The sequence below is a fragment of the Nerophis ophidion genome, linkage group LG06, assembly GCF_033978795.1.
Source record: "Nerophis ophidion isolate RoL-2023_Sa linkage group LG06, RoL_Noph_v1.0, whole genome shotgun sequence".
Taxonomy (NCBI): domain Eukaryota; kingdom Metazoa; phylum Chordata; class Actinopteri; order Syngnathiformes; family Syngnathidae; genus Nerophis; species Nerophis ophidion.
The window spans coordinates 31,948,586-31,975,483 of record NC_084616.1 but is presented as its reverse complement, the minus strand read 5'-3'; the positions used below and the strand labels follow the sequence as shown (position 1 = coordinate 31,975,483).

Sequence of the window (26,898 nt, the reverse complement as noted above, 5' to 3'; positions counted from 1 at the left end):
TCCTGACCTAACGTATATTCCGCTCTACCCCGGTATTGAGCACTGTATAACAGATAAACCACAGAAACCGCGATTATACATATATATATATATATATATATATTCCTCACGCACTAATTGACTAAAAGAGTGCGCATTTGCACGAGTGCAATAATGTCACGTTATCGATTGGAACATTTTTAGACAATATGAATTGCCTGAGCGGCCAGGACACCCCGAGAGAAACAAGCGTTTGAAAATAGATTAGAAAGGACAAATTAAAAAAAAACTAACTTAAGACCTCCTGCTCACCGGATTTTGGACGCTGGGCGGCCGTAGTTTGGGGACCACTGATCTAAATTTTACCGCTATCGGCTATTTTTTTCTACACTTTCATTGTTATATTTTCAGAAAGTGTTTGTTCTATTTTTGGTAAGTAAGACAAAGAAAACTACCTGAAGTTGTCTTATTTTTTCACTTTCAATGGCAGGATTTTAATAGTCCGGCCCGCGTGTACGCAGATTTCCTTCCATACGGCCTCTGAGCTAAAATGAGTTGGACACCACAGATGTACAGTACAGTATTACATATACTGTAACAGCTGCAGCAAAAAAAAAAAAAAAAAGGGCAACATAAAATAAAGAGTAGATCCAGCAGAAAAAAGACATTCTAAACAAAGAGGTAGCTAACAGAGAAGCGGTTGGACAAATTAAAACAAAACTTGAGACTTCCCGCGGGCCAGTTCTGGATGCTAGTGGGCCATATTCGGGGACCTCTACTTTACATGGTAACGCTTTACATTGGACCTACACTTTTTCATTGGTATGTTGATATTACAATGATTTCCATACTATTTAAGTACATTTTATTTGCAAAATAGGGTACAAAATATAAAAAATGTGTCATGTTGATGAAAATGAATTTACTTATTAAAATTAAAAGATGGTTTGATCTTATTTGGCCCTGCGATGAGGTGGCGACTTGTCCAGGGTGTACGCCGCCTTCCGCCTGATTGTAGCTGAGATAGGCGCCAGCGCCCCCCGCGACCCCAAAGGGAATAAGCGGTAGAAATGGATGGATGGATGGATGGTTTGATCTTATTAGATTAGATGGTTTGATTTTATTAGATTAGTTGGTTTGATTTTATTAGATTACCCTTCAAAAATACAGCCAAGTGAAAGTAAAAATAAAACTAAGTCAGATGTTTTGTAGTTGTGAGAAACATGTGAATGCCTCATTATTTGTCAAAGGAATTGAGATAGCGATTGCATTTTAAGTGTGATGATTGATGAAAATGTGTCATGGAAATCACATATAAATTAAACGGTTAAACTATTGCTTTTTTACATAACACACGGATATTCAACAACATTTCCAGAAAGTTAAGGACAGGGGGGCCAGACTTCTCCCTTCACTATTACTATTATTTTGTAAATTCCAGAGAACACGCAAAAAAACATATTTCTCTATAGTGAAGTGAATTATATTTATACAGCGTTTTTCTCTAGGGACTCAAAGCGCTCTATATAGTGAAACCCAATATCTAAGTTACATTTAAATCAGTGTGGGTGGCACTGGGTGCAGGTGGGTAAAGTATCTTGCCCAAGGACACAACGGCAGTGCCTCGGATGGTAGAAGCGGGGATTGAACCTGAAAACCTCAAGTTGCTGGCATGGCCACTCTACCAACCGAGCTATACCGCTATAGTGGCCATTTGATTTGGGTCTATTTATTTTGTCAGCGTTACATGAGGGCTCGGTGGTTTTTAGTGACTTTCTGCACAAAAGCTAGTCAAAGACGACATCACTCTAGTGCAGGGGTCTCAAACATGCGGCCCGCGACTCGCGAGACGTTATTTTCCGGCCCACACCTTGATATGACAATTTAATGCTAGTGTGGCCCGCAAGTTTAATATAAACACATGATCAGCACTTGACAACGTCATACTTGCCAACCCTCCCAATTTTCCCCGGAGACCCCTGAATTTCAGGGCATCCATCTTCTAGAATTCCTGTCGATTTTCTCCCAATCAACAATATGCAGGGGGTGCCATGATGGCACTGTCTTTAGCGCCACCTACATCCTGTACAAACAGCATGCAAGCCCAGTTATATGTTGTATCTGGCTGTGTTGGACGCACGTGTGTTATTGCAAGACACATTTGATCAACAGCTACACAGGTCACACTGAGGGTGGCCTAAAAAAAAACTTTAACACAGTTACAAATATGTGCCATACTGTGAACCCACACCAAAAAAAAATGACAAAAAAATTTGGGGAGAACATTCGCACCGTAACACAACATAAACACAACAGAACAAATACCCAGAATCCCATGCAGCCCTAACTCTACCGGGATGCTACAATATACACCCCCGCAACCACCAACCCCCCACCTCCCACCACCCCTCTTGCGTCAGTTGAGGTGGTGTATATTGTAGCCCGGGATAGTTAGGGCTGCATGGTGTTCCGGGTATTTTTTCTGTTGTGTTTAAGTTGTGTTAGGGTGCGGATGTTCTCCCGAAATGTGTTTGTCATTTTTTTTCGCTGTGTGTTCACAGTGTGGCGCATATTTGTAACAGTGTTAAAGTTGTTTATACGGTCACTCTCAGTGTGACCTGTATGGCTGTTGAGCAAGTATGTCTTGCAGTCACTTACGTGAATCTGCATGAGCCTCTTACAACATGTTACTGAGCCGGCACGCTGGTTGTGTAGTGTAAAAGCGGACGCAATGACATTTTGTAGAGCAGTTGTTCTCAAATAGGGGTACGTGTACCCCTGGGAGTACTTGAAGGTATACCATTGAGTACGTTAGATTTTTTAAAAAATATTCTATAAAATAGCAACAATTGATAAATCCTTTATAAATATGTTTCTTGAATAATACTTCAACAAAATATGAATGTAAGTTCATAAACTGTGAAAAGAAATGCCACAACGCAATATTCAGTGTTGACAGCTAGATTTTTTATGTACATTTTCCATAAATATTGATGTTAAAGATTTCTTTTTTTGGGAAGAAATGTTTAGAATTAAGTTCATGAATCCAGATGGATCTCTATTACAATCTATGTGTAGAAATCTGTATTTATAATTGAATCACTTGTTTATTTTTCCAACAAGTTTTTTTGTTATTTTTATATCCTTTTTTCCAAATAGTTCAAGAAAGACCACTACAAATGATCAATACTTTTCACTGTTATACAATTTAATAAATCAGAAACTGATGACATAGTGCTGTATTTTACTTCATCTTTTTTTTTCCAACCAAAAATGCTTTGCTCTGATTAGGGGGTACTTGAATTAAAAAAAAATGTTCCAGGTGGTACATCACTGAAAAAAGGTTGAGAACCACTGTTGTAGATGACGTTAAAGGCAGTGCAGTCACGGCAGTCCTTAATAATGTCACCCGGGTGAAAATTGGGACAAATTCGGGAGAATGGTTGCATCGGTAGATTGTCGGGAGGTGGACTAAAATTTGTGAGTCTCCCGGAAAAATGGTGAGGGTTGGCAAGTATGTTACTAGGGCGGGAAAGCCATTCATAGAAGGTGGATTCATTAAAAAGTGCATGTTATATTTTTTAAGAAATCTTTTCTTGCGGCCCAGCCTCACCCAGTTTCTGCATCCAGTGGCCCACAGGTAAATTGAGTTTGAGACCCCTGCTCTAGTGTTTTAAAAAATATGCTGCAAAAATGTGAGTCTCCCACAAGTTTTTTGAACTGAACTCGTGAGGCACCAGGTGAATAGCCCAAATGAGGATAAGGAAGGACCTGGAATGGAACCATAAGGAACACTACCGGTATAAATAAGGAAGTTGAATCCAATGACTACTGACTGCATCTGAGGTAAACAAGCTCGCGGATTGTTCCATATTTATCATGTTGTATTAAAGTATGGCATTGTGCTTGTAAAATATATCAAGAGGAATTAGTTGAAATGGATACAGGGAACCCACGTACTTAATAGTGGAACAATTGAACTTATTGACATCTAATGAACCGGTAAAGAGTAAATAGTTCTAAAATATAAAGTAGAGGCCAAAAGTTTGCACACACCTGCTTATTCAATGCATTCTCTTTATTTTTTGCTGACTATTTACATTGTAGATTGTCACTGAAGGCATCAAAACTATGAATGAACACAAGTGGAGTTACGTACTTGACAAGAAAAGATGAAATAACTGAAAACACGTTTTATATTCTACTTTCTCAAAATAGACACCCTTTGCTCTGATTACGGCTTTGCACACTCTTGGCATTCTCTCGATGAGCCCCCTGTAAAGTGAAAACCATTTCAGGTGATTTAACTCTTGAAGCTCATCGAGAGAATGCCAAGAGTGTGCGAAAAAGTAATCAGAGCTTAGGGTGACTATTTAGAAGAAACTAAAATACAAAACATGTTTTCAGTTATTTCACCTTTTTTTTTTTGTTAAGTACATAACTCCACATGTTTTCATTCATAGTTTTGATGCGACAATCTACAATGTAAATAATCATGAAAATAAAGAAAACACATTGAACGAGAAGGTGTGTCAAAACTTTTGGCCTATACTGTATGTATAAAGCACATTATACTCAACAACATTCAAAACATATTTTGAAAGGAGAACGTCATTATCACTTTAAAGGAACTCAGATTAAAAAAAACAAAAACATCTAGTTTTAGAACAGTGACAATGGAAATATGCTTTTCAATCATAAGTGCACTGTAGTAAATTTAAATTATTACTGGATAATATTTGCATTACTTTCACTGCAACATTGGAATTAATTTAATGTGAAATATATTTGCAGCAATTTCCTGTAATTGCAGAGCTGTGATTTTACAGTTAAATACTATAAAGCTACAACAACTGTAACCCCTTAAGAGTCAAATCCTTTGGAATTTACAGCAATTTGTTGTGTTATTACCAAGGACTATGATTACAATATATAACTGCAAAATAACGGTTAGTTGCCAAGAAATACAAGAATACTGTAATTTTTCAAATTTTAAATTCAGTATTTTAGAGTGGAAAAAAATGCTGTGAGATCCTAATAAATGATTGCATGGTTTATAAAATCTTGATCATGAACAAAAAAATGTAAACCACTTTTTGCAGTATTTAGAAAAACTGTAAATATCATGTCGAGAAAAATTCTTTGAGTAAGCTGATGTTTTTTGTTATTTGATTGATATTGCGAAATAGAAATATGGTCTTAATATTCTAAGTTAACAGCAAATGTTATATTTGTGTGAAGTGGGAGCAGATATAAGTTTAAACATATTTCTGTTCCTTTTCATTCATGTTACAATTGTTTTTATTTTATATTGAGTGAATAAAATAAGAATGAAACAAAGCAATACCAAAAATGTCCTGCAGATTTTGTATTTTTTTTTATAGAGCTATTTTACTGTAAGTTTTGATTTTTCATTTAATTTGCTTAATGGGAAAAAGAGAAAATACTCTGCCCTGAAAATTGTAGGGCCACTTAAGGCTGTGATAATAAGCGGCTAATTGTCTACTCAAGGTTCGACTGGGTCAGGCAAGAGGTTAAATGGGACAGCACGGCAGAAGGAGGCTCCTGTGATGGATGCTGATGAGAGAAGGCGAGAGAAAAGGGAGACAGAGGCGAGGAGGAGGGTTTAGAGGGAGGTACCAGGTTCAACAGCAACAGATGGGCCCGACGGACGGCTCAGTTTGTAAACTTTGCGTCCGTAACATCTGTCCGTTTCTCCATCTGCTCCACTCGCTGTTTACGGTTTGCTTAGTTGAAACTGATTCATTAGGAAAAACGACACAGGAGGCCATCGGTGTCAATGCATACCAATTATACCAGGAAGAACTAAGAGCTAAGCCCATCGTGGGAACAATGAGTAATATTAATCGTATTTATGTTCCAGTGACATGAACTGTGCGTATGTATATAGGAACAACCCGGCTCCATTCAGAAGGGTGGTGTGTCGAGATGCATACTAAGAGGAGCACAACAAAGCAAGTAAACAAATCCTGGATCTAAAAAATACAATAGTGAAGTTAATGCTTGTACTGTACAATTACTCTTTTTGGTTTAGTTAACATAACAATTCCCTGGTGCTTAAAACCAAATGGAAAGCGACCAGAGAAATGTCTTTCCTTAGACTTAAATCATGGACCAAATGTGCATGATACTCCATCACCCTTAATGTTGTCATTACCATTTAGGTATTGTTCACTGAATAGCTAAGGAAAATGTTTTCAAAATGCTCTATATCCTATTGATATGACAGCAGAGTGCCCTGTCTTTGTTTACATTCATGAAGTTACAATTTGTTACATCAGATATTTACAGTTTCACATAAAAAAAAAAATCTAAATACACCTATACACTTCCTGTCTCATTCTGTAACACAGATACATGTATAAATACATAAAGTTAATAAAAAAATTGTGATGGATGGAAGATTAGGTAACATTTGTTAGGATTTGTCTCCCTTGTACTTTGTAGACACTTTGCATTTGACCAGTTTCTTAAACTGGGTCATTTTAGTATGTTCATTGCTTTGCTTAATACTAACAATTGATAAATATTCTAATTCCACATACTTACATGGTAAAAGTTTTAGGCTTCACGGTGGCAGAGGGGTTAGTGCATCTGCCTCACAATACGAAGTTCCTGTAGTCCTGGGTTCAAATCCAGGCTCGGGATCTTTCTGTGTGGAGTTTGCATGTTCTCCCCGTGAATGCGTGGGTTCCCTCCGGGTACTCCGGCTTCCTCCCACTTCCAAAGACATGCACCTGGGGATAGGTTGATTGGCAACATTAAATTGGCCCTAATGTGTGAATGTGAGTGTGAATGTTGTCTGTCTATCTGTGTTGGCCCTGCGATGAGGTGGCGACTTGTCCAGGGTGTACCCTGCCTTCCGCCCGATTGTAGCTGGGATGGGCGCCAGCGCCCCCCGTGACCCCGAAAGGGAATAAGCGGTAGAAAATGGATGGATGGATGGATGGACATTCTTGGATAGGGGGTTACAGTTTGTATTGTGCAAAATTTTGCACATAATCTTTCAATTTCAATACTTAATTTTAAAAGATAAATATGTTTTTTTATTTATTAAAGAACCACTGATCTGTTTAAGATACACATAAACATTGACCTGCATGCGTTAAAGGCCTACTGAAATGAGATTTTCTTATTCAAACGGGGACAGCAGGTCCATTCTATGTGTCATACTTGATCATTTCGCGATATTGCCATATTTTTGCTGAAAGGATTTAGTAGAGAACATCGACAATAAAGTTTGCGACTTTAGGTCGCTAATAAAAAAGCCTTGCCTTTACCAGAAGTAGCAGACGATTAGCGTGTGACGTCACTGGTTGTAGGGCTCCTCACATCCGCACATTGTTTACAATCATAGCCAGCAGCAGCTAGAACTATTCGGACCGAGAAAGTGACAATTTCCGCATTAATTTGAGCGAGGATGAAAGATTTGTGGTTGAGGAAATTTAGAGTGAAGGCCTAAAAAGAAAAAAAAAAAGTTAAAAAAAAAAAATGGCGAGGGCAGTGAGAGCGAGTCAGATGTTTTTAGACACATTTATTAGAATAATTCTGGGAAATCCCTTATCTGCCTATTGTGTTGTTAGTGTTTTAGTGAGTTAAATAGTACCTTAAAGTTGGAGGAGTGTGGCCACGGGTGTGTTGACGCCAGAGTCTCTGAGAGAAGTCACGGCACCTGCAGGAGGACGCTGGCTCTGCTGATCTCCGGTAAGAGGCGACTTATTTCCACAATTTTCTCACCGAAAACTGCAGGTTGACATGTAGTCGGGATCCATGTTCACTTGACCTCTTTCATCCATAGTAAAGCTTCACCTCTGGGCTAATATGTCCCCTCCAACCAATAACGTCACAAACACGCGTCATCATTCCGCGACGTTCTCAACAGGAAACTCAGAGGGAAATTTAAAATTGTAATTTAGTAAACTAAACCGGCCGTATTGGCATGTGTTGCAGTGTTAATATTTCATCATTGATATATAAACTATCAGACTGCGTGGTCGGTAGTAGTGGGTTTCAGTAGGCCTTTAATGTAGTTTAGATGAAAGGTATCTATATGCACATTTTCCCCCTTAAATCAGTACATTACAATACATTGTAATGGCATGAATGTGAATTTATTTATTGAAAGTTAAAGTTGTTTTCCTAGTTTTAACTGAAATCAATATACTTAAGATTGAAAAACATGTTTAACATTTTTAAATGAAGCATCCACATGCATAAACCACGGTGTATGCACAATATACAACTGTATCTAACCTTGACCCTCAGTGTAATGCATCATTTGGCTTAATGACTTACTTTCAATACATTTCAATGGTTCTGCCCGTTGTGGGATGTGCAACCCCCAACCTCAGAGATTATCCAAACAAATTAACTGTTTTGCACCATTCCCATACATATACATAAGCCTATCACTCAACATCTGTGCTATTCTGGGGGACAGAACTCACGCTATGGGAAACCTTTGTTCATTTTCTGGCGCTTGAATGGATACATGAGCAGCAGTTAAAAAGCCTAATTCATGAGTTAGTGCAAACAGTCTTTATCATCCATGTATGTGAATCCCACAGTTGTGATGTCAGTCTTCAAATTTGTGGTTGTTCTTTTCACTCAACCGCAACTTAGAGCGATGCACAGCGTGCGCTTGACTCTGGAATGATCGAACCAAAAAGTAACAGAAGTGCAACTATTTCAAGTAGACCATAACTTCACCCATTACAGTGTATCCAGAAAGTATTCACAGCGTTTCACTTTTTCCTCATGCTGTGTTTCAGCCTCATCCTAAAATGACTACATGTTTGTCCTCAAAATTACCCTATAATGGCAATGTGATTTTTTTATTTTTTTTAAAGAAATGTTTGAAAATGTATCTAAAATAAAAAAAAAAAAACAAGTCACATGTACATAAGTATTCACAGCCTTTGCTCAATACTTTAATGATGCACATTTGGCAGAAATCACAGCCTCATGTTTTTGAATACAATGCCACAGGCTTGGCACACCTAATTTTAGGGAATTTCGCCTATTCATCTTAGCAGTACCTCTCAAGCTCCATCAGATTGGATGCGTTAGTTTACATTACGGATATTGCAGTACATTGCTGCATTCATCTTAGTCTAGTCAAGGAGGCAACCAAGAACCCAATGGTCACTCTTTCAAAGCATTCTTCAGTTGAGAGAGAAGGACCTTCCACCTTCCAGAAGGATGACCACCAGCAAACCACCAATCAGGCCTGTATGGTATACCAGACAACTACAACCATAGACTAACACCCTCCCCACAACCCCATCCCAACTCCCCGGATTGTAATTAATCAAATGTATATACTTGTTCTTATGATTTCTGAACTAACTATGTTCACTGCTCGATGTACACATCCTACCAAGTCAGACCAACACTGTTTCAATGTCCATTTCTCAGATGATATTGTTGATGACTTAAGTGCTGATACCAACCAAACCTAAACCCCCACTCCAAACCCCTCCACATCCCACCCCCTGGATTGTAAATAATTCTGTTATGGTTTACTGAGGAGATGACGGCAGACTGACACCAGGGGTTGATTTAGCGCTCTCTCTCTCTCTCTCTCTATATATATATATATATATACACACACACACACACATATACATATAAATATAAAAAATAATCAAACAGAATATTGCATTGGAGCGGTAATACGATAGACCTAGTGCTTGTCAGAGGTATCCCCGTTTCCAAAGTTATGATACTCCTGTATACTAAAGTAATGTCCGATCATTACCTTATAAAATTCGAAGTTCAGACTCATGTTCGGCAAGCTAATAATAATAACAATAATAACTGCTATAGCAGCCGCAACATTAATGCTGCCACAACGACGACTCTTGCTGACCTACTGCCCTCGGTAATGGCACCATTCCCAAAGTATGTGGGCTCTATTGATAACCTCACTAACAACTTTAACAACGCCCTGCGCGAAACCATTGATAGTATAGCACCGCTGAAGTTAAAAAAGGCTCCAAAAAGGCGTACGCCATGGTTTACTGAAGAAACTAGAGCTCAGAAATTATTATGTAGAAAGCTGGAACGCAAATGGCGCACGACTAAACTTGAGGTGCACCATCAAGCATGGAGTGATAGTTTAATAACTTATAAACACTTGCTTAACTTAGCTAAAAGTAATTACTCAAATCTCATCCGCCTTATTAAAAACGATCCAAAATTTTTGTTTAGTACAGTAGCATCGCTAACCCAACAAGGGACTCCTTCCAGTAGCTCCACCCATTCGGCAGATGACTTTATGAAGTTCTTTAATAAGAAAATTGAACTTATTAGAAAGGAGATTAGAAACAATGCGTCCCAGCTACAACTGGGTTATATTAACACAGATACGACTGCATCTACGGCGGATACTGCAAATATCCAAAATAGTTTCTCTCGTTTTGATGAAATAACAGAAGAATTGTTACAACGTGTAAATGGAATAAAACAAACATGTTTACTTGACCCACTTCCTGGGAAACTTATCAAGGAGCTTTTTGTATTATTAGGTCCAGCAGTGCTAAATATTATAAACCTATCACTTTCCTCGGGCACTGTTCCCCTAGCATTCAAAAAAGCGGTTATTCATCCTCTCCTTAAAAGACCTAACCTCGATCCTGACCTCATGGTTAACTACTGACCGGTGTCTCACCTTCCCTTTATTTCGAAAATCCTTGAAAAAATTGTTGCAGAGCAGCTAAATGAACACTTAGCGTTTAACAATCTATGTGAAACCTTTCAATCCGGTTTCAGGGCAAATCACTCTACTGAGACAGCCCTCGCAAAAATGACTAATGATTTATCGCTCACGATGGATGCTGATGCGTCATCTATGTTGCTGCTCCTCGATCTTAGCGCTGCTTTCGATACAGTCGATCATAATATTTTATTAGAGCGTATCAAAACACAAATTGGTATGTCAGACTTAGCCCTGTCTTGGTTTAACTCATCTTACTGACAGGGTGCAGTGAGTCTCCCATAACAGTATGACCTCGGACTATGTTAAGGTAAAGTGTGGAGTTCCCCAGGGTTCGGTCCTTGGCCCTGCACTCTTCAGCATCTACATGCTGCCGCTGGGTGACGTCATACGCAAATACGGTATTAGCTTTCACTGTTATGCTGATGACACCCAACTCTACATGCCCCTAAAGCTGACCAACACGCCGGACTGTAGTCAGTTGGAAGCGTGTCTTAATGAAATTAAACAATGGATGTCCGCTAATTTTTTGCAACTTAACGCCAAAAAAACGGAAATGCTGATTATCGGTTCTGCTAGACACCGACCTCTAATTAATAATACAACTTTAACATTCGACAACCAAATAATAAAACACGGTGACTCGGTAAAAAATCTGGGTATTATCTTCGACCCAACTCTCTCCTTTGAGTCACACATTAAAAGTGTTACTAAAACGGCCTTCTTTCATCCCCGTGATATCGCTAAAATTCGCTCCATTTTGTCCACTAAAGACGCCGAGATCATTATCCATGCGTTTGTTACGTCTCGTCTCGATTACTGTCACGTATTATTTTCGGGTCTTCCCATGTCTAGCATTAAAAGATTACAGTTGGTACAAAATACGGCTGCTTGACTTTTGACAAGAACAAGAAAGTCTGATCACATTATGCCTGTACTGGCTCACCTGCACTGGCTTCCTGTGCACTTAAGATGTGACTTTAAGGTTCTATTACTTACGTATAAAATACTACACGGTCTAGCTCCATCCTATCTTGCCGATTGTATTGTACCATATGTCCCGGCAAGAAATCTGCGTTCAAAAGACTGCGGCTTATTAGTGATTCCTAAAGCCCAAAAAAAGTCTGCGGGCTATAGAGCGTTTTCCGTTCGGGCTCCAGTACTCTGGGATGCCCTCCCGGTAACAGTTCGAGATGCTACCTCAGTAGAAGCATTTAAGTCTCACCTTAAAACTCATCTGTATACTCTAGCCTTTAAATATACCTTTTTAGACCAGTTGATCTGCCGCATCTTTTCTTTTTCTCCTATGTCCGGTCCGATGACCATGGATGAAGTACTGGCTGTCCAGAGTCGAGACCCAGGATGGACCGCTCGTCGGGACCCAGGATGGACTGCTCGCCTGTATCGGTTGGGGACATCTCTACGCTGCTGATCCGCCTCCGCTTGAGATGGTTTCCTGTGGACGGGACTCTCGCTGCTGTCTTGGATCCGCTTTGAACTGAACTCTCGCGGCTGTGTTGGAGCCACTATGGATTGAACTTTCACAGTACCATGTTAGACCCGCTCGACATCCATTGCTTTCGGTCCCCTAGAGGGGGGGGGTTGCCCATTTCTGAGGTCCTCTCCAAGGTTTTTTCATAGTCAGCATTGTCACTGGCGTCCCACTGGATGTGAATTCTCCCTGCCCACTGGGTGTGAGTTTTCCTTGCCCTTTTGTGGGTTCTTCCGAGGATGTCGTAGTCGTAATGGTTTGTACAGTCCTTTGAGACATTTGTGATTTAGGGCTATATAAATAAACATTGATTGATGATTGATTGAATACAAACTAAGGAAGAGTGTGGACAAGATCCAAAAGTGTATATGGTGTGAGGATGTGTGTGTGATTAGCTGAGGTGTGCGTTACCAAATGTTGTGGAGAGCGAAATAACACAGAAGTCCGTAGGGCAGGAGCGAAGACACAAGATCCGTGTCCAAGCGGGGGGAGTTAAGGATTGAGGGAGGCAGTTAGAGTCCAGAGGGAGATCCAGGGAAAAAGGTGAGACGCACAGCTCACTTTAAAGACGACGGGGGATACTGCGGGGACAACACAAGAAATCACGGATGGGCAAACACAGCGAGAGCAGGATAACATGAAGAAGGAAGTGGCTTGCTGTACTCGAACAGAGGACTATACTCCTGCCCGGCCTGCCAGGATGTTTAGGCTTATAAAGGCAGCTCCTTCATTACCGGCAGATGGGATGATTGCCAGTGAATGATTTCAGCTGGCGGCTGCTGCAGGCCAGCAAGGCGGGCGACCAAGGAACGGCCACCATCCGGGCCGTTTGGGAGGCGGACGCGAGGGGCGCCATGGTGCGCCTCGCCGTAAACGAGAAGGAGACGTCTGAGGCGTGGAAGCAGCAGCAGACGTCTGAGGCATAGAGGAACAGGAAGACGCCGTCGTGGAGGCAGCGTACATTGGCGGCTTGGAGGCAGCGGACGTCATCCGCGTGGAGGCAGCGGACGTCAAAGCCGGAGACAAGGAGGGCAGCTAAGGAGCTGGCCGAGGTGCTGAAGCCAGTGCTGCTGGCCGAGGTTCAGAGGTCGGCGGAGCAGACCGGGGGGCCGGAGGTCGGCGGAGCGGGCCGGGGGGCCGGAGGTCGGCGGAGCGGGCCGGGGGGCGGAGGTCGGCGGAGCGGGCCGGGGGGCGGAGGTCGGCGGAGCGGGCCGGGGGGCGGAGGTCGGCGGAGCAGGCCGAGAGGCGGAGGTCAGGGCCAGCGTGGGAGCTGGTGGAGACAAGGGGGTCAGCCTGGGGACAGGTGCGAGCTCGGAGGCTAACCTGGGGACAGGTGCGAGCTCGGAGGCTAGCTTGGGGACAGGTGCGAGCTCGGAGGCTAGCCTGGGGACAGGTGCTAGCTGGGAGGCTAGCCTGGGGACAGGTGCTAGCTGGGAGGCTAGCCTGGGGACAGGTGCTAGCTGGGAGGCTAGCCTGGGGACAGGTGCTAGCTGGGAGGCTAGCCTGGGGACAGGTGCTAGCTCAGAGGCTAGTCTGGGGACTGGTGGCTGCGGCTGGGAAAGGTGGAAAACAGGTGGGATTTGTCTGGCAGGGGGTAGCCTGTCTGGGTGCAGCTGCGCCACCACACCAGCACAGCCACCAGTACTATCCCCTCCCCCTCCGAAAGCGGATGCCAGACGCTTCCTGCTGACTGAGGAACAGTCACTAAGGGTGGGAGGCGGGTGGCCAAGCGGCGGGTAAATTCCTACAGCACTGCTAAACAGTCCCTTGGAGTGTTGAAGGCTAGAAAAATTGTCCAGGGTGGAGGAAAAAGAAAAAGACATCCTGAGAGGGAAGTATTTTTTATTAATTTTTTTGTCAGAAAAACTGAGTTTTTTTAGTTGGTGCACTAATTGTAAGTGTATCTTGCGTTTTTGTTGATTTAATTAAAAAAAAAAAAAAAAATTATATATATATATATATATATATATATATACATAAAAAATTGTTCTGCGGCCCGGTAGCACGGATTTAAACTATAACCAACCATGCATCACTAAGGCTCTTGTCTCAAAGTACGTCAACTATTACATTACGCAGTGTCTTGAGTTTTTTGCTGTTTTCCTGTGTATAGTGTTTTAGTTCTTGAGCTCCTCTTTTGGGGGCTTTTGCAGTCTTGTTGGTATTTTCCTTTTCCAGTTTTATGTCTTCGAGCGCTATTCCCTTCATCTGCTTTGTTTTATCAAAAAATTTTAAGTTGCCATATTTTGTGTGGACGTTGTCATTTACAGATGTACTTTGGATGCTATTTCTGTTCCACACGCTGTAAGTCTTTGCTGTTGTCCAGCATTCTGTTTTTGTTTACTTTGTAGACAGTTCAGTTTTTGTTTCATTCTGCATAGCCATCCCTAAGCTTAAATGCTCTTAGGGGTACTAACCTGTTTATTTTTGCCTTAAGCGTTAGATACCTTTTTACCTGCACACTGCCACCTGCATATTGTGACATCTACAAAGCAATTGGCTACACGCTTCCATCTACTGATATGGTGTAACATGGATACTCTGCAGAGCTTTCGACAGCACCGACACACAGTATTTACAGATTATAATTACTTGTTTGCAAAAATGATTAACCCAAATAGGTGAAACTGCATAATCTCCCACAGCATACCAGACTATCTCACGACACACTAGTTGAAAAATACTGGGCTATTCAACTGATAGGCTGCAAAAAAACTTGTTTTTGAAAGGTTTTTCAAAACAGCAGAGCATTGGTGATTGTCAAAATAGACCAAATTCAAATGTCTACTGTAAAAGACAATGGTCATCTGGAACAAACAAAAGCCCCTCTGGTCTTTAGCTTTCTGAAAATATAGCTACCTAAACTAGTTGAATAGCCTTTAGACAATCGAGAAGAGCTGAAAGATGAGAGATGGCATAACTTTAATCCCAGTCTCCATCTCTCTAGGCCTCTCATGGCAAGTTTCATGCAGCAAAATTCCCCATGACTATAGAAGAGAACATTAACACGATTACTGACAGTTGTATACAAAGAGTACACTGCCCTGCATTTTCAGTCTTTGGCTGCCGGTTCTCAGTGCTCCTCCCAGGGTTGGGAGTGTTTTGACGACCCTCTCAGTGCACACTCTCCCTCTATTTGTAACAGATGTTACTGAGGCAACAGTTGGTACTGGAGGGGAGGGACTTGACGCCATCTGTCCAGGGTCAAGGTTTGAAAAGGGATGCAAGAGATGGCTGCAAGTTGAGGAATATGGTAAGTATGGCTTTGAGACGGGGGAATATAGACCACATTGTAATCCAGCTCAATGTGAGCTTTCATCCAAGATTGCTTTTGTAGCACTAGAGCTTCAAGAGTTTGTGCTCTGCTATACTTAAAAATAACTGAGTACAAAAGCACCATCTTGTGGTAAGCATTAACACTGCAACAAGGCGTATGTAACACAAATACAACACTTTATTTATATTGTGCACAATAATCAAATGCAAGTTTAATGTAACAATTTAATGACCTCAAGGACCTCATCGATCTCATCCCGAAGATATGCCATCCTCTTATGACAAACTTTTCTCTAAAAACAAAAAAGGGACAGATTAAACAATGCAAATGTAATCCAGCATAGTCTCACATCGATGAAACATCACTCACAACAAAAACCTTTATCCTCTCCTTCTCAACATGGTAAAATTCCGGCACAGTCAGGTGGATAAAGTATTTCTTCATGGTGAGGAACCCACAAGTAGGTGAGCGTTTTATGTGTTCATTCCTGGAGAGTCAAAATATCATGAAAGTATTTACAAGTGGCCCACAAGTAAAGTGGCTATGTCCTTTTAACTTTTTCACCATGAGGGGTTGCAATAGTGAGTAAGTAAATGTTATTTATAAAGCGCTGTACAAAACATAGGTGAAGTAAAACAGGGGCCACATCAAAAAGGATACCAAGTGGATTAAAAATTAGTTAAAAAAAGGTGCGTTAAGTAAAATCTTTTCTAAAAAGAGAAGTTTTCAATGTTTCTCAAGTGTCAACAGTCAAGATCAGAGGGACTGGTGAAAGTCTTTCCAGAGTCTGGGAGCTACAGCCTGGAATGCCAGTGGCCGTATTTATCAAGCTTAGAATCAGTCCTAAGAATTGATTTATGAGTAAAGAAATTATTCGCTGAAAGCTGCACTTAAAAGTTAGTTATCAAGCGTCTTACTCACTTTCAGCTAAGTGTAGGACTGAATCTTAAGTGTCACACTCAGAGCTGAATTACAACATTACTATGTGCCGTAAACCGAATTTTAGGTGACATAATTTCTGTGTCCATAGAAATGACCAATCACTTGTCTAAGAATAAAGAAATATCTTAGAAATATTCAAGTGGACAATGGGAGTGTATATTTTGACAAACTACAAAATAATACAAAACAAAAGATTCTGAGAATCCTCTCAAAGAGCTCCTAACTTATCCTAAAAATCTCAGAGCGAAGAGTTTTAGCATTCATTTGAGCACATAACTTGTGCACTTTTTTTTTTTTCACATATTTGTGAGCGCACAACTTGTGCACTAATGTTGCATTCCTATATGAACACAACTTTTGTACTTGTCGCTCATGTGAGCACACGTGTGCACCTATTTTACACACTTATGAGCACACAACTTGTGCACTTTACATACTTATCTGCACATGACTTCTGCAATTTATTAATGCACTTATTGTACAGTTATAATTGTGCACTTTATTGGTGCACCTATTTTACACATTTATACAAGTGCACATAACTTGTGTACTTTGTTGGTGGACTTATTTTACACACTTACTGTATTTACACATAACTTGTGCACTTCATTAATGCACTTATTGTACACATATATACACTTATATACAGTATGTGCACATAACTTAAAATGTTAGTGCCTAGAACAGGGGTGTCCAAAGTGCGGCCCGGGGGCCATTTGCGTCCCGCAGCTAATTGTTTATCGGCCCGCCACACAAAATAAAATGGACATTAAAAATATTGGAATGAGGTGAAATCTAATGAGAAACAGTTGCAATGTTGACAAAGCTGCCATGCAGGCGTTTTTTTTTCCTTTTGTCTTTATTTTACCATGTAAAAAACATCTTTACCTTGAATTGATTAACGTGGACCCCGACTTAAACAAGTTGAAAAACTTATTCGGGTGTTATCATTTAGTGGTCAATTGTACGGAATATGTACGATGCAATCTACTAACTACAAGTTTCAAATTAATTTTTTTGCCATTGCTCAAAAAAAAAAAAAAAAAATCCATGTAATGAATTATTTTCAAAGCTCCAATTAGTTCAAATATTTCATTTTAAAATGTTTTATGTAGTAAATGTTGCATAAATTGTGCAGTTGCCATATAAAAAAGGTTTTCTTTGACAGAAATGCAAAAAACAAAATAAGTGAAAACGTAAAATCGACAGATATATCTGAAGTTGATCTCGTAACTTAAGTGTTGAAAGTAAAAAAAATAAAATAAAAATGTAACACTTTCTGAGTGGGGCACTTTGGATTCTGAATATATTTAGTGGTATATTTTTTTATCTTATCACTGTGATTACTCAAAAATAAAGAATTAAAATCAACAGTGTCCTGCATTATTGATCTTTTAAGGCTCTAATTACTTAATACTGCATATTTTAGTTTTACTATTAAAAATACAAAGATGTTTTTGACAGAAAAACCATAAAACTTTTTTTTTTGTAACGTTGATATAAAGATTTACTGTAAGCGTTAAAAAAATTAAAATTTGACTTATTTTTAACAGTTTAATAACAGACCCTTTATGGTCCCCGGCACCCCTAATTTAAAATACATTCAAAAAATCCATATATTTTGTTATGGTTTAAAAATGAAAAGTATCAAAATGGCCCCCGCATGCTTTAATTTTTCTATGTGCGGCCCTCTGTGGAAATATTTTGGACACCACTGGCCTAGAAGAAGTCAGTATTCAACCTTTGATTGAAAAGCCTCACAATACAAAAACAGTCCATTCAAATTTTCCAAATGAATTTTCTAGTTGTGGAATATTTAAACAATTTTTGATATGTTTTATATTGTTGAATATTTGTATAAATATCCTTCTGCTCCCTGAATGTTCATGCACGTCTCTCTCGCTTCAGTGCCATTCCCCGCTGGGAACTCCTAACCACTTAGGACACCTCTGAAGGGCTCTTAAATATCGTGGAGAGTAGGAGTGATTCTTAGACTTAAGAAAGTTGATAAATATCTTTTATTCTTAAGTTTGAGAGTAGGACTAAATTTCACAAATTCTCAGGACGTAAGTGTAAAATGGCACTCCAAGACACTTGATAAATATGGCCCCAGGTCTCCCATGTGTTTTAAAATGAGTTTTTGGGATTTTTAAAAGACTGGGACAATGGCATCATCATTTTCCCTGAAAATCATTGTATTGATCATAACTTATGCAGATTTTTTTATTTTATGTATATTCAATATGATCAATAAGCTTCACAACTTAATTCCTGCAAATCAATTTTTTTATGCAAAGTTTACCCAGCTGTACAGTAGCATTGAACCTAATGAGTAGCCCCAACTTAAGTGTTTTAATATAAGAGTTGTCTGTTGGCTAATTTTTATGCTTTAAAAATGTGTGTTACAGGCATCCCCACCATTAGGTGGTGTAGCAAATGTATAAGACACTCTATATTAAATAACTACCGACCTGTATCCAACTTGCAGTTCTTAAGTACAATTTTAGAAAAGCTGTTTAACCAAATCAATAACTTCCTAAATTGAAATATTTGAGAAATACATCAGCACTTTAAAATTTTAAATTACATCAGGTGGAATATCCATTTAAAATAAGATTAGTGTTGGTTCTGCTGGATTTAAATTGGCGCTTTTGATACAGTAGGAAATGGATGGATGTTCTACTCTCTGGTAATGTTTTAACTGGTTCAGTTCTTATCTCAGATGTTTTTTTTTATGCAAGTATGGATGCATGTTTCTCGGGAACCCATGAGGAAAGATGTGGGGTATCTCAAGGCTTATCCGAGGTCGGGTCGCGGGGGCAGCAGCCTAAGCAGGGAAGCCTAGACTTCAGTCTCTCCAGCCACTTCGTCTATCTCTTCCCGGGGGATCCCGAGGCGTACCCAGGCCAGCCGGGAGACAGTCTTCCAAACGTGTCCTGGGTCTTCCCCATGGCCTCCTACCGGTTGGACGTGCCCTAAACACCTCCCCAGGGAGGCGTTCGAGTGGCATCCTGACCAGATGCCCGAACCACCTCATCTGGCTCCTCTCGATGTGGAGGAGCAGCGGCTTTACTTTGAGCTCCTCACCCTATCTCTAAGGGAGAGCCCCGCCACCCGGCGGAGGAAACTCATTTCGGCCGCTTGTAGCCGTGATCTTATCCTTCGGTCATGACCCAAAGCTCATGACCACAGGTGAGGATAGGAATGTAGATCGACCGGTAAATTGAGAGCTTTGCCTTCCGGCTCAGCTCCTTCACCACTACGGATCGGTACAACGTCCGCATTACTGAAGACGCCGCACCGATCCGCCTGTCGATCTCACGATCCACTCTTCCCTCACTCGTGAACAAGACTCCTAGGTACTTGAACTCCTCCACTTGGGGCAGGGTCTCCTCCCCGACCCGGAGGTTCCATTCTTTTAAATCTTTATGTACTGCCTTCTGGGGACGTCATTCGAAGACACGGCATCAGTTTCCACAGTTGGGCTGATGTACACATTGCCGTGTCAGCTGATGACAGGACCAATAAATACACTTTTCAAACTGCATTTCAGACATGGGTGGCAGTGAATTTGCTACAGTTCATCCAGGGCTAACATAGGTTTTAGTTATAACTCCTTAAGACTAGAGAGAGAAACTTACCAAAATTACAACACTTCAGTCTATAAAATAAAAAAATCTGGGTGTGATTTTTGATTCCGAACTGACTATTATCCCACATATTAAAAATATTACAAAAAAGGCTTATTTTAACATAGCCACAGTCCACCCGTTTCTCTCTCAGGCGTTAAAGATGCATGCTTTTATTTCCAGTCATTTAGACTATTGTAATGCCTTGCTCTGGCTTTCCCAAAAGAATATCATTAGTCTACAACGGTGGTTCTCAACCTTTCTTCAGTGATGTATCCCCTGTGAAATTTTTTTTTAATTCAAGTACCCCCTAGTCAGAGCAAAGCATTTTTGGTTGAAAAAAAGAGATAAAGAAGTAAAATACGGCACTACGTCATCAGTTTCTGATTTATTAAATTGTTTAACAGTGCAAAATATTGCTCATTTGTAGTGGTCCTTCTTGAAGTATTTGGAAAAAAAGATATAAAAATAACTAAAAACTTGTTGAAAAATAAACAAGTGATTCAATTATTAATAAAGATTTCTACACATAGAAGTAATCAACTTAAAGTGCCCTCTTTGGGGATTGTAATAGAGATCTATCTGGATTCATGAACTTAATTCTAAACATTTCTTCACAAAAAAATAAATCTTTATCAATATTTATGGAACATGTCCAGAAAAAAAATCTAGCTGTCAACACTGAATATTGCATAGTTGCATTTTTTTCCACAGTTTATGAACTTCCATATTTTGAAATATTATTCTATAAATATATATTTAATTGATATTTTTAGAATATTAAAAAAAAAAAAAAAAAAAAAAGTACCCCTTGGCATACCTTCAATTACCCCCAGGGTTAAGCTTACCCCCATATGAGAACCACTGGTCTACAATGACAAAACTTAGCTGACCCGGACCAGAGGGCTGGCGCACATTACACAAGTTTTAAAGTCACTGCATTGTCTCCCTGTCCGCTTCAGAGTAAATTTTAAAAGTTATTAGCTTTTAAATGTCCTAATACTTTTATCATATCAACCCTTTTGTATCATGAGTGCTTCTGGAACTGGCCTTTTCTCTTTACCAAACACCAATAGACCCACAGTGAGGCATCATTTCGCCACTATGGCCCCCACCCCCACCAAAAAGTGTTGACTTTTTATTTTTTCAAGTCTAAAGACACCTTTTTACTGATCTTAAGCTTTGTTGATTATTTTGTTGTGTTTTTAATTATTAATATTACTACCATTGTTCTCTCAATGTTATGTTTTTATTAACTTGTTAATCAAACATTAAGTAAAATTATTTTTATACTATTTTTTCTTCAATTGCTTTAATTTGTCATTCTCCTGCGTAGATGCCTGAAAGGTGGCATTTTTCCCCAAATCCTCAGTTCCAAGCCAGGTTGGTTTTGCTTGTTATTGTCAATAATGCTGTGTGGAGGTTCTTTGCTTCTTTTTGTACAGCACTTTGTTTGCCACTTGTCTGTGTACGAAAAGTGCTGAATAGTTTAATTCAAACAGCATGATCCAAGTAGATAGCCAATACTATTGTATTGGTATTTTTAGCTTATGCAGTCATTTTTATGCTTGAAAATGTTTAATGTAGGACAAAAAGTACTTTTTCCAATGTGGTCAAGCCACACTAAAACTTGATGGAATGAGGAACTGTAAAATAAAACAAAATTTTTCTCTTATTTAAAAAAATAAAATAAAACGAATTACAAAAAAGCTGATTATCCATTTTGTTTTGTTTCAAATTAAACAAACTGACCATGGAATCTGGGTTAACATGAAATTGTCTTATTGGTGGGACAAAGATTGGGTAATAAGTTTGCCCTACATCATGGGTGTCAAACTTTTTCATTGAGGGCCACTTAACAATGAGTAATATATGAACATACATAAAGTGCATATACATATATACACACAAATACATTTTACTTTAAAAACTGGCAGCTCAGTCACAAGAATTTTACAGTAAAAGCAGTTTTTTACAGCATATAAAAAAAATTTAATAAATGGAATGGAAAAACACTTTAGCGGTATAATTCAGAGCTGCTAGTTTTGTTTTTCCGTAAAATCTTTTTTTATTGTTTTGTATATGGGGGGAAAAATAAAAACAGTACCAAAGTGGATTTTACAGTAAAAAACTCAGTCGGCGGAATTTAACCATAAAACCCATTGTCAATTTTACAGTCTACAATTTGATAATTTGATTTGAAGGCAGCACGGTGTAAGAGGGGTTGGTGCGTCTGCCTCACAATACGAAGGTCCTGAGTAGTCAGGGTTCAATCCCGGGCTCGGGATCTTTCTGTGTGGAGTTTGCATGTCCTCCCGTGACTGCGTGGGTTCCCTCCGGGTACTCCGGCTTGGCAACACTAAAGTGGCCCTAGTGTGTGAGTGTGAATGTTGTCTGTCTGTGTTGGCCCTGCAAAGAGGTTGCGACTTGTCCAGGGTGTAAACCGCCTTCCGCCCGATTGTAGCTGAGATCGGCACCAGGGCCCTCCGCGACCCCAAAGGGAATAAGCGGTAGGAAATGGATGGATTAAGTTGATTTGAAATCATAAGTCAGGTATTTAAGTATAGTATTTCATTATTTTAACCAAAAACATTTTTTGGAACACAACATTTTGATATTTAATTTTTAAGATATGCAATTGCATGCAGTACATGATTTTTCATCACAAAAAGAGAAATAACTATTTAGTATATATATATATATATAAAAAAAAAAGATTAAGCATTTTATTAACGCATATTATATCCTGGCTTTTGCGGGCCAGATTTGGCCCCCGGGAATTGAGTTTGACACCGATGCCCTACATAAAGTCCTGCTCCTGTCATCCATTGGCATTTTACAAACTATTTCAGATTTTCACCGTAGTACGTTAGAGTAATACTTATATTTCTAGATTGATCTCAATTCTGTTTTTCAGGGCAGGGTGGGCAACTCATTGAACATATTTGGTTAATTCTCCTAAGACTATAATTTCAAATTAAATATAGTTTTACGTACCATGGTTCGTCATCAGGCTCCCATCCTTCCAGTTCGATCAAACAGAAGAAACAGCAGACAACATCTGGCTCATTCTCACTGGGACAGTGCACAAAGCCAGCCTTGGCCATCTGTAAACACCAAACATCTTCAGTAGTTATTTGAAACATTAAAAAGTGTACATACTGGACATAGCAGCTTTATCAAAGTGGGTGAGATGTGATAAATGTCCACTAGATGCCACTGTTTATCAAGTTTGTGACATTCCAAAAATGTTTCAGCTTCCACTGAATAACCATTTTCCCCACTGAAAACCCAGTCAAGTTTTATTTGCTGTTCCACCAAGCTAACTGTCAACATTCAGCCATTAAATAAGATGAAACATTTGTCCAACAGAGGCTGGCTGTGCAAGTATACGTTGGAAACATCACTTCCTGACAGCTTAAGAGTTAGCGCATTGGCATTGACAGGTAACATTTTTAGCTCGATGCCTGGTGCTCCAAAACCCAGTATTGAGACTAGAGCAGCAGGGGCTGGACCAGGTTGCACATAAGAATATGCATGGTAGTTGCAAGTTGTCCATATAAACAGGATTAGCATTAGGGAGAATCATTGTCTCTTGGGGGCTTTTGGGCTCTGTGGGGTTAACAGTAACATGGCCTAGAATGTTGCGCATGCAGGATGTGTCATCAGCATATCAATCAAAAGAAGAGAGGAGGGAAGGCAGACTGTCTCTACTCTGGACTCCTTTACAGTGAAACTGAATCCGACACCTGCTGGCCGGTAAATCACATGCTGCCCCAGAACAGAGGTCAAAAGTATAAAACATTAAAAAAATAAAATAAAAAAATAAAAAAGCCAACTATAGTGATATTCTCACCTTTTCAGGTGTGCAGTTACAATCCTCTCGAAAGGGCCAGTCTGCAAAGGTTTTCTCACGTAAATCTTGACTGTACATCTTTCCATGTGTTTTAAACCTTCTTGTTAAGACGTCTATGCTGGCCATAATGACACCGAGATGGATCCAACCCAACATTTGGAGCTTATGTAGGGTACACACTTAACACTAATTAACTCACAGGTGACGTAATTAGCTAACACAGGAGATTTCACTTCAAACTGATTTGACTCAGGTTGAAATTAGTTTATTGACATCTTAAAGAATTGAATCCATGTAATGCTTTTAAAAAGCAAATGGATGGCACAAAAAGCCAAAAGCCTTGTTTCCATTGTGGTCCACTAAATATTAATCACATTTGATACATTCAATAATAAAAGATATATAACCTGTAACATGTATATAAAAAAATAGGTTAAATTAGGGGTGTGGGCATGAAACGATGCATGGAAGTCACATGTTCACTTTTTCATTTATATAAAGTATGTATGTATAGACTACAAATATATGAGCTGCAGGACCTTAGTTTTAATTGAAAAGGGGGGAAAAAAGTTAACTCAACTATAATCAATTTATCTAGTTAAATAAGTAGTATTTTCAGGAATTCATGCAGAACCTCACCTCTGCACCTCATGACTTCATCAGCATCTGACACTCTTTTTTTCTGCAGCCTTACTCTGTTCCTTTCTTCTTTTTCTAACACCGACTCATAGGTCCTCTCCAGATCTTTTCACGCACAGCTGCAAAAAGACAAAAAAAAAAAAAAACAGTGAGGAAGAGAGCAAAGGAATGAGAGGCAGTAGACTGTTGAGGGGAGGTGATAGAAGCCACGTGTTTGTCCTTGTCCCCCTTTTAATAATGTAATAATCTTAGTAATGTCCTTTACATTACCAGAGGTGTCAGGATTTATTCTATTTGTGCTGACTTTGAAATATTTTCAAATTAATGAGAACATTCCACCTCTGGTGCCTACATCATTTACCTACAACGCCTTGACTACTTTAATGAAAGAAAGAATCTGACAGTGGATATTGGAGATTTGAGTCAGGAAGGTCAGCGGAGGGCTAAGCAATGTGGTGCGCAGGTAAGACATTTTTTTCGCCTCACTTTTAAGGTTGTAAATGACACAGTATGAAGAGTTTGTTTTAATATTCGTTGTTCACCTTACGCTCCTACTGCACACCATGCTTCTATATAGTTATATACTGACTTGTGTGAAATTAATTGTGTGGTATTGTTGCGATTAACCCATAATCACCTACAGAACCATTTCTGCTGTCACATTTCTGATGTTCTCCTAAAATACGAATTCACCCCAAGAGTCTTTAATGTTACATTTCATGGGCGATGATAAATGTATTCTAGTTTGAAAGTGACTCGATTGTTTGTTCAAAGTACAACAAATATATTTTGAATTCAATTTAAAGGGGAACTGCACTTTTTGGGGGGAATTTTTGACTATCGTTCACAATCGTTATGAGAAACATGAACACATATGTTTAAAAAACTAAAATAAATTAAGTGGATGTTATTAAAATGTGTCACTTTAGGGCAGGGGTGTTGAATTTGTTTTCATCAAGGGGCCGCTTGTAACAGTAAATGTAAAAATACAAAAGTATAAACATCTCATTATATTGTTGCTGATGCATTTGGTTATTTGATTTTTGTATGTACAAATTGATTGATAACTTACTTTGAAATCGGAACTCAAGGTGACAAGCAGATATTATTTAGTATTTATGGGTATTTTTATGAACTATCATATGGTATATAATAATTAGGGGTGCTAAAACATTTTTTTTTTTAATCACATTCAAATCCCAATTTTTGGGGTAATTTTAAAAAATCTAATCTATTTCCTAATTTTAGTGAATTAATTAAAAACATTTTTTTAGGCCAATTCTATGCTTCCTTGGTGCACATATGTGTCGTACGTCAGCAACCAAAAATAAGTTTTGTAACCTGTAAGCTGTTTTGTTAAGGTGTTGTTATTATCATACCAAGTTATACATTGCAAAAATTAGTTTGAATCAAGAATCGTATTGGATGGAGTATCCATTATGAATCAAATCCTCACCACAAGAATCTGAATCGAATGGCGAGGTGTTCAAAAATTCACACCAATAAAAATATAATATTTGTATATATATCAAAGTTTAAAACATGAAGTTTCATGTATTACATACATTTTTTTCTGTCAAAAGGGAACAATGAAAACATTTAGTAAGAAAAATGAAGTATGCACATTATTTCAATGCTTTTCCCGGGCACATTAAATTATGTGTCTGTCATGCTTGCCCCTGACAGTTTGTTTGTGTTTTAGTTTTTTCCTCTGTGTGTGTGTAGTGTTTCCTGCCTTTAGTTCCTGCCAGCGCTCTTATTTTGTCTGTTTTCTGTCTTTCTCCCTGAGTGCTGTGTCCCCTCAGCTGCGGCTGATTGGCACCTGGCTACACCTGGTGTCAATCAGCCCGTTCCTATTTAGAACCGTCTTCCCATCCAGTCAGTGCTGGATTATTGTCACTTCTGTATTGTCGTTGCTACCTGTCGTGTCGTGTCAATGCACGTTGCGGTAAGCTATATTCGGTAGCTGTTTGTAACTTACTGTAGTGATGGGTTAATGAGGCGTCATGTATCGTTTCGACACATTGCAAAACTGTATTGATACTGTGTCAATACTGTGTCACTAAATACTGACATCTGCTGGACATTAAAAATCCCTACAGGCAACCTCTGGACCGACTCAACTGACACTGTTTTTATGACCTAGTATATACAATAATATAAACCAAGTCATTGTATTTCATTTAGGATTATTTCATATCTACATTTAAATAAAAATATATATTTTTATCTTCTTTACATAAAGTCAATAAATAATGTGAACATGTATCATAACATGGAAATCTAAGTGAACATGTTGTAAATGAGAATACTTGTGGACTGGGAAATTTATTTATTTATTCTTTT

The 26,898-nt window shown here is 39.2% G+C and overlaps 1 protein-coding gene across 1 annotated transcript; it reads right to left on the bottom strand.

The window, feature by feature from the left end:
* Positions 1–15,641: 15,641 nt before the first annotated feature.
* Positions 15,642–24,074, bottom strand: birc5b (baculoviral IAP repeat containing 5b). Its single transcript, XM_061902258.1, has 4 exons — positions 23,914–24,074; positions 23,055–23,164; positions 15,856–15,973; positions 15,642–15,778 (listed from the first exon to the last, which is right to left on the bottom strand). The coding sequence occupies exons 1-4, from the start codon at positions 24,067–24,069 to the stop codon at positions 15,698–15,700; spliced, it is 465 nt and encodes a 154-aa protein (XP_061758242.1). The 5' UTR covers positions 24,070–24,074; the 3' UTR covers positions 15,642–15,697.
* Positions 24,075–26,898: the final 2,824 nt, after the last annotated feature.